General features: G+C 53.9%; 2 protein-coding genes and 1 long non-coding RNA gene across 5 annotated transcripts in view; 2 read left to right on the plus strand and 1 right to left on the minus strand.

Moving 5' to 3' along the window:
• The first annotated feature begins 1,551 nt into the window (after positions 1 to 1,551).
• On the plus strand, positions 1,552 to 3,690 carry LOC127906214 (cell surface glycoprotein 1-like). The gene has a single exon (XM_052457494.1). The coding sequence runs from the start codon at positions 1,552 to 1,554 to the stop codon at positions 3,688 to 3,690; it is 2,139 nt and encodes a 712-aa protein (XP_052313454.1).
• A 162-nt stretch (positions 3,691 to 3,852) lies between these two features.
• Positions 3,853 to 7,335, minus strand: part of smyd4 (SET and MYND domain containing 4) — a 21,201-nt gene continuing 17,718 nt past the window's right edge. For all 3 annotated transcript variants that reach the window (XM_052529099.1, XM_052529098.1, XM_052529097.1), the window contains exon 10: positions 3,853 to 4,093. In XM_052529099.1, the coding sequence (XP_052385059.1) occupies positions 3,964 to 4,093 (130 nt within the window). In that variant the 3' untranslated portion in view covers positions 3,853 to 3,963. The remainder of the gene's footprint in view (positions 4,094 to 7,335) is intronic.
• LOC127932991 (uncharacterized) lies at positions 4,365 to 6,185 on the plus strand. Its single transcript, XR_008146712.1, has 3 exons — positions 4,365 to 4,504; positions 4,552 to 4,647; positions 6,127 to 6,185. It is a non-coding gene; the product is annotated as an uncharacterized LOC127932991 (long non-coding RNA).

A 7,335-nucleotide genomic window follows, 5' to 3' on the forward strand; every position in this document is an offset into this window, starting at 1 on the left:
TTTTAATTATTATTATTATTATTAATTAAATCTCTTCAGGTTTTGTTGAAAAGGAAAGGTTTAACACTGAAGAGAAAAATATCCAAATCAGGATTTTTTTGTTGTTGTTGTCTGAGGAGATAAATCTAGCTAGCTAAGTCAACCATTGGCTAGCGCATCAGAAGATCGATGGAAGGCACCTGCCAATCAACTGTATTAGGGAGCAACATTTTGGAGTGACAGTGGACTCAACCAATCACATTTTGACATGTAATGTTTTTTTTGACAAAAAAAAACGTAGTGGGGCAAAAAAGTATTTAGTCAGCCACCAATTGTGCAACAAAGCCTTGTGAAGACTTACAGAAAACGTTTGACCTCTGTTATATACCCTTTGTTGGCAATGACAAAGTATTGAGGTAAACTTTTTGTTATTGACCAAATACTTATTTTCCACCATAATTTGCAAATAAATTCATTTAAAAATCCTACAATGTCATTTTTGGGGGGATTTTGTTTTCTCATTTTGTCTGTCATCGTTGAAGTGTACCTATGATGAAAATTACAGGCCTCTCTCATCTTTTTAAGTGGGAGAACTTGCACAATTTGTGGCTGACTAAAAACTTCTGCCTTCTCAAAAGGTCAACAGGTCACTGTGCAATAGCGAGCAGTGATTTTCTCGAAGGTCCAGCTAGCGATCTTTTGTTGTAGGCTAGTTTGCAGCAGCAGGTGTTATCGAAGAGGATGTTGTTGCTAGGATTTGTTAGCGTCTCCCTTTTTAGGAATAACTTTCAACAAGAAGTTAACCTTTTACTGCAGTGGGCTAAATCAGGGTCACAGAGTATTGATCTTAAATCTACTTTGAAACAAAAGTATACACCACACACACACACACACAAGTTTAGAGGCTTTGAAAAAATAAAATTAAAAAGAAATGACACCTCTACCATGTCAGATATAAAGTTGAAATAAAATTGTTGAGAAAAAAAAAAAAAAATCTGAAATTAAAATTGCATCCCGATATTACACCTTATATTCATCACAGAACATTACAAAAAAATATATTTCAGTTAACAACAACAAAAAAAAAACAGACATTTAAACACCGGAATTTTGATTATTTTATATAAACTTCATTAATTAGGAACAATATGAATAACCTTCCACCCAGGAGGCTGAAGAGGGCCCTTCTGGTCATGGACTGCAGCAAAGGGCCCAGGTTCAACAGGTTCACTACTGTGTCCAGAACAGATTTAAAGGCTGTTCTGGTATTACATGTTTCAAGAAAGGAGTGGATATATATATATATATATATGCCATTTAGCAGACGCTTTTATCCAAAGCGACTTACAGTCATGTGTGCATACATTCTACGTATGGGTGGTCCCGGGAATCGAACCCACTACCCTGGCGTTACAAGCGCCATGCTCTACCAACTGAGCCACAGAAGAATTTGCCAAGCGGGTTTTATTCACTTATTGAAAGGAAGCTGATAATATGTTTTATTTTTTACTCCGCTGGTCTCAGGAAGAAATGAAGAGTCACAGTCTGAGACCGAGTCAAGACAGAGGACAAATGTATCCTACACAGAGACAAGATAGAGAGACTCAAAGAGACCAAGTACTACAACACTGCCACTCACTCAGCTCTCCCTGCCTGTCCTACAACACCCCCAGTCCTCCAACACCCCTGTCCTCCAACACCCCCTGTCCTCCAACACCCCCTGTCCTCCAACACCCCCAGTCCTCCAACACCCCTGTCCTCCAACACCCCCAGTCCTCCAACACCCCCAGTCCTCCAACACCCCTGTCCTCCAACACCCCCAGTCCTCCAACACCCCCTGTCCTCCAACACCCCCTGTCCTCCAACACCCCCTGTCCTCCAACACCCCCAGTCCTCCAACACCCCCTGTCCTCCAACACCCCCAGTCCTCCAACACCCCCAGTCCTCCAACACCCCCTGTCCTCCAACACCCCCAGTCCTCCAACACCCCCTGTCCTCCAACACCCCCAGTCCTCCAACACCCCTGTCCTCCAACACCCCCTGTCCTCCAACACCCCCTGTCCTCCAACACCCCTGTCCTCCAACACCCCTGTCCTACAACACCCCCTGTCCTCCAACACCCCCAGTCCTCCAACACCCCCTGTCCTCCAACACCCCCAGTCCTCCAACACCCCCTGTCCTCCAACACCCCCAGTCCTCCAACACCCCTGTCCTCCAACACCCCCAGTCCTCCAACACCCCCTGTCCTCCAACACCCCCTGTCCTCCAACACCCCCAGTCCTCCAACACCCCTGTCCTCCAACACCCCCTGTCCTCCAACACCCCCTGTCCTCCAACACCCCCTGTCCTCCAACACCCCTGTCCTCCAACACCCCCTGTCCTCCAACACCCCCTGTCCTCCAACACCCCCTGTCCTCCAACACCCCCTGTCCTCCAACACCCCCAGTCCTCCAACACCCCCTGTCCTCCAACACCCCCAGTCCTCCAACACCCCCTGTCCTCCAACACCCCCAGTCCTCCAACACCCCCTGTCCTCCAACACCCCCAGTCCTCCAACACCCCCTGTCCTCCAACACCCCCTGTCCTCCAACACCCCCTGTCCTCCAACACCCCCTGTCCTCCAACACCCCCAGTCCTCCAACACCCCCTGTCCTCCAACACCCCCAGTCCTCCAACACCCCCTGTCCTCCAACACCCCTGTCCTCCAACACCCCCTGTCCTCCAACACCCCCAGTCCTCCAACACCCCCTGTCCTCCAACACCCCCAGTCCTCCAACACCCCCAGTCCTCCAACACCCCCTGTCCTCCAACACCCCCAGTCCTCCAACACCCCTGTCCTCCAACACCCCCTGTCCTCCAACACCCCTGTCCTCCAACACCCCCTGTCCTCCAACACCCCCTGTCCTCCAACACCCCCTGTCCTCCAACACCCCCTGTCCTCCAACACCCCCAGTCCTCCAACACCCCCTGTCCTCCAACACCCCCTGTCCTCCAACACCCCTGTCCTCCAACACCCCCAGTCCTCCAACACCCCCTGTCCTCCAACACCCCCAGTCCTCCAACACCCCTGTCCTCCAACACCCCCAGTCCTCCAACACCCCCTGTCCTCCAACACCCCCAGTCCTCCAACACCCCCTGTCCTCCAACACCCCCTGTCCTCCAACACCCCCAGTCCTCCAACACCCCCTGTCCTCCAACACCCCTGTCCTCCAACACCCCCTGTCCTCCAACACCCCCTGTCCTCCAACACCCCTGTCCTCCAACACCCCCTGTCCTCCAACACCCCCCAGTCCTCCAACACCCCTGTCCTCCAACACCCCCAGTCCTCCAACACCCCCTGTCCTCCAACACCCCCAGTCCTCCAACACCCCTGTCCTCCAACACCCCCAGTCCTCCAACACCCCTGTCCTCCAACACCCCCTGTCCTCCAACACCCCCAGTCCTCCAACACCCCCTGTCCTCCAACACCCCTGTAGACAGTCCTCCAACACCCCCAGTCCTCCAACACCCCCTGTCCTCCAACACCCCCTGTCCTCCAACACCCCCTGTCCTCCAACACCCCCTGTCCCCCAACACCCCCAGTCCTCCAACACCCCCAGTCCTCCAACACCCCCAGTCCTCCAACACCCCCAGTCCTCCAACACCCCCAGTCCTCCAACACCCCCTGTAGACAGTCCTACAACACCCCCAGTCCTCCAACACCCCCTGTAGACAGTCCTACAACACCCCCTGTCCTCCAACACCCCCTGTCCTCCAACACCCCCAGTCCTACAACACCCCCAGTCCTCCAACACCCCCAGTAGACAGTCCTACAACACCCCCAGTCCTCCAACACCCCCTGTCCTCCAACACCCCTGTCCTCCAACACCCCTGTCCTCCAACACCCCCTGTCCTCCAACACCCCCTGTCCTCCAACACCCCCTGTCCTCCAACACCCCCTGTCCTCCAACACCCCCAGTCCTCCAACAGCCCCTGTAGACAATCCTACAACACCCCCTGTAGACAGTCCTCCATGGACTGTAGTTCCTGTACCTCAGGACAGTGGGGTCCACAGTGGAGGGACAGGAGTCTTCTGGCCCTGGAGATCACAGAGAGAGCTGGACCTGGGAAACCTCTGAGACAGAGGGAGGTAGAGAGAGAGGTTAGAGAGGGGATGGAGAGAGAGGTTAGAGAGGGGATGGAGAGAGAGGTTAGAGAGGGGATGGAGAGAGAGGTTAGAGAGGGGATGGAGAGAGAGGTTAGAGAGGGGATGGAGAGAGAGGTTAGAGAGGGGATGGAGAGAGAGGTTAGAGAGGGGATGGAGAGAGAGGTTAGAGAGGGGATGGAGAGAGAGGTTAGAGAGGGGATGGAGAGAGAGGTTAGAGAGGGGATGGAGAGAGAGGTTAGAGAGGGGATGGAGAGAGAGGTTAGAGAGGGGATGGAGAGAGAGGTTAGAGAGGGGATGGAGAGAGAGGTTAGAGAGGGGATGGAGAGAGAGGTTAGAGAGGGGATGGAGAGAGAGGTTAGAGAGGGGATGGAGAGAGAGGTTAGAGAGGGGATGGAGAGAGAGGTTAGAGAGGGATGGAGAGAGAGGTTAGAGAGGGGATGGAGAGAGAGGTTAGAGAGGGGATGGAGAGAGAGGTTAGAGAGGGGATGGAGAGAGAGGTTAGAGAGGGGATGGAGAGAGAGGTGAGAGAGGGGGTGGAGAGGGATGGAGAGGTGGGGGGTAGAGAGCAAGAGAGGTTAGAGAGGGGATGGAGAGAGAGGTGAGAGAGGGGTTAGAGAGGGGATGGAGAGGTGGGTGGGGGGTAGAGAGCAAGAGAGGTTAGAGAGGGGATGGAGAGTTGGGGGTAGAGAGCAAGAGAGGTCAGAGAGGGATGGAGAGAGAGGTGAGAGAGGGATGGAGAGAGAGGTTAGAGAGGGGATGGAGAGAGAGGTTAGAGAGGGATGGAGAGGTGGGTGGGGGGTAGAGAGCAAGAGAGGTTAGAGAGGGATGGAGAGAGAGGTTAGAGAGGGGATGGAGAGAGAGGTTAGAGAGGGATGGAGAGAGAGGTTAGAGAGGGGATGGAGAGAGAGGTTAGAGAGGGATGGAGAGAGAGGTTAGAGAGGGATGGAGAGAGAGGTTAGAGAGGGGATGGAGAGGTGGGTGGGGGGTAGAGAGCAAGAGAGGTTAGAGAGGGATGGAGAGAGAGGTTAGAGAGGGATGGAGAGAGAGGTTAGAGAGGGATGGAGAGAGAGGTGAGAGAGGGGTTAGAGAGGGGATGGAGAGTTGGGTGGGGGTAGAGAGCAAGAGAGGTTAGAGAGGGGATGGAGAGAGAGGTTAGAGAGGGATGGAGGGGTGGGTGGGGGGTAGAGAGAGAGGTTAGAGAGGGGAAGGAGAGAGAGGTTAGAGAGGGGATGGAGAGGTGGGGGGGTAGATAGCAAGAGAGGTTAGAGAGGGATGGAGAGAGAGGTTAGAGAGGGATGGAGAGGTGGGGGGTAGAGAGAGGTTAGAGAGGGATGGAGAGGTGGGGGGGTAGAGAGAGAGGTTAGAGAGGGATGGAGAGAGAGGTTAGAGAGGGATGGAGAGGTGGGGGTAGAGAGAGAGAGGTTAGAGAGGGGATGGAGAGGTGGGGGGTAGAGAAAGAGAGTTAGAGAGGGGATGGAGAGGTAGGGGGTAGAGAGAGAGAGGTTAGAGAGGGATGGAGAGGTAGGGGGTAGAGAGAGAGGTTAGAGAGGGATGGAGAGGTAGGGGGGAGTAGAGAGAGAGGTTAGAGAGGGGATGGAGAGGTAGGGGGAGTAGAGAGAGAGGTTAGAGAGGGATGGAGAGAGAGGTTAGAGAGGGGATGGAGAGGTAGGGGGAGTAGAGAGAGAGGTTAGAGAGGGATGGAGAGGTAGGGGGAGTAGAGAGAGAGGTTAGAGAGGGGATGGAGAGGTAGGGGGAGTAGAGAGAGAGGTTAGAGAGGGGATGGAGAGAGAGGTTAGAGAGGGATGGAGAGAGAGGTTAGAGAGGGATGGAGAGAGAGGTTAGAGAGGGGATGGAGAGGTAGGGGGAGTAGAGAGAGAGGTTAGAGAGGGGATGGAGAGGTAGGGGGAGTAGAGAGAGAGGTTAGAGAGGGATGGAGAGGTAGGGGGAGTAGAGAGAGAGGTTAGAGAGGGGATGGAGAGGTAGGGGGAGTAGAGAGAGAGGTTAGAGAGGGGATGGAGAGAGAGGTTAGAGAGGGGATGGAGAGAGAGGTTAGAGAGGGATGGAGAGAGAGGTTAGAGAGGGATGGAGAGAGAGGTTAGAGAGGGATGGAGAGAGAGGTTAGAGAGGGATGGAGAGAGAGGTTAGAGAGGGGATGGAGAGAGAGGTTAGAGAGGGATGGAGAGAGAGGTTAGAGAGGATGGATGAGAGAGGTTAGAGAGGGGATGGAGAGAGAGGTTAGAGAGGGGATTAGAGAGGATGAGAGAGGTTAGAGAGGGATGGAGAGAGAGGTTAGAGAGGGGATGGAGAGAGAGGTTAGAGAGGGGATGGAGAGAGAGGTGAGAGAGGGGGTAGAGAGGGGATGGAGAGAGAGGTGAGAGAGGGGTGGAGAGGGGATGGAGAGGTGGGGGGTAGAGAGCAAGAGAGGTTAGAGAGGGGATGGAGAGAGAGGTGAGAGAGGGGTTAGAGAGGGGATGGAGAGGTGGGTGGGGGGTAGAGAGCAAGAGAGGTTAGAGAGGGGATGGAGAGTTGGGGGTAGAGAGCAAGAGAGGTCAGAGAGGGATGGAGAGAGAGGGGATGGAGAGAGAGGTTAGAGAGGGGATGGAGAGAGGTTAGAGAGGGGATGGAGAGGTGGGTGGGGGGGTAGAGAGCAAGAGAGGTTAGAGAGGGATGGAGAGAGAGGTTAGAGGGGATGGAGAGAGAGGTTAGAGAGGGATGGAGATAGAGGTTAGAGAGGGATGGAGAGAGAGGTTAGAGGGGATGGAGAGAGGGTTAGAGAGGGGATGGAGAGAGGTTAGAGAGGGATGGAGAGAGAGGTTAGAGAGGGGATGGAGAGAGAGGTTAGAGAGGGGATAGAGAGAGAGGTTAGAGAGGGATGGAGAGAGGTTAGAGAGGGGATGGAGAGAGAGGTTAGAGAGGGGATGGAGAGAGAGTTAGAGAGGGATGGAGAGAGAGGTTAGAGAGGGGATGGAGAGAGAGGTTAGAGAGGATGGAGAGAGAGGTTAGAGAGGGATGGAGAGAGAGGTTAGAGAGGGGATGGAGAGAGAGTTAGAGAGGGATGGAGAGAGGTTAGAGAGGGATGGAGAGAGAGGTTAGAGAGGGATGGAGAGAGAGGTTAGAGAGGGATGGAGAGAGAGGTGAGAGAGGGGGTGGAGAGGGGATGGAGAGGTGGGGGGGGTAGAGAGCAAGAGAGGTTAGAGAGGGGATGGAGA

This window comes from Oncorhynchus keta, chromosome 11, assembly GCF_023373465.1.
Source record: "Oncorhynchus keta strain PuntledgeMale-10-30-2019 chromosome 11, Oket_V2, whole genome shotgun sequence".
Taxonomy (NCBI): domain Eukaryota; kingdom Metazoa; phylum Chordata; class Actinopteri; order Salmoniformes; family Salmonidae; genus Oncorhynchus; species Oncorhynchus keta.

What these genes read in the sequence shown, in the direction of transcription:
- LOC127906214 (XM_052457494.1), top strand. Translation starts at nt 1,552, where the DNA reads ATGTATCCTACACAGAGACAAGATAGAGAGACTCAAAGAGACCAAGTA.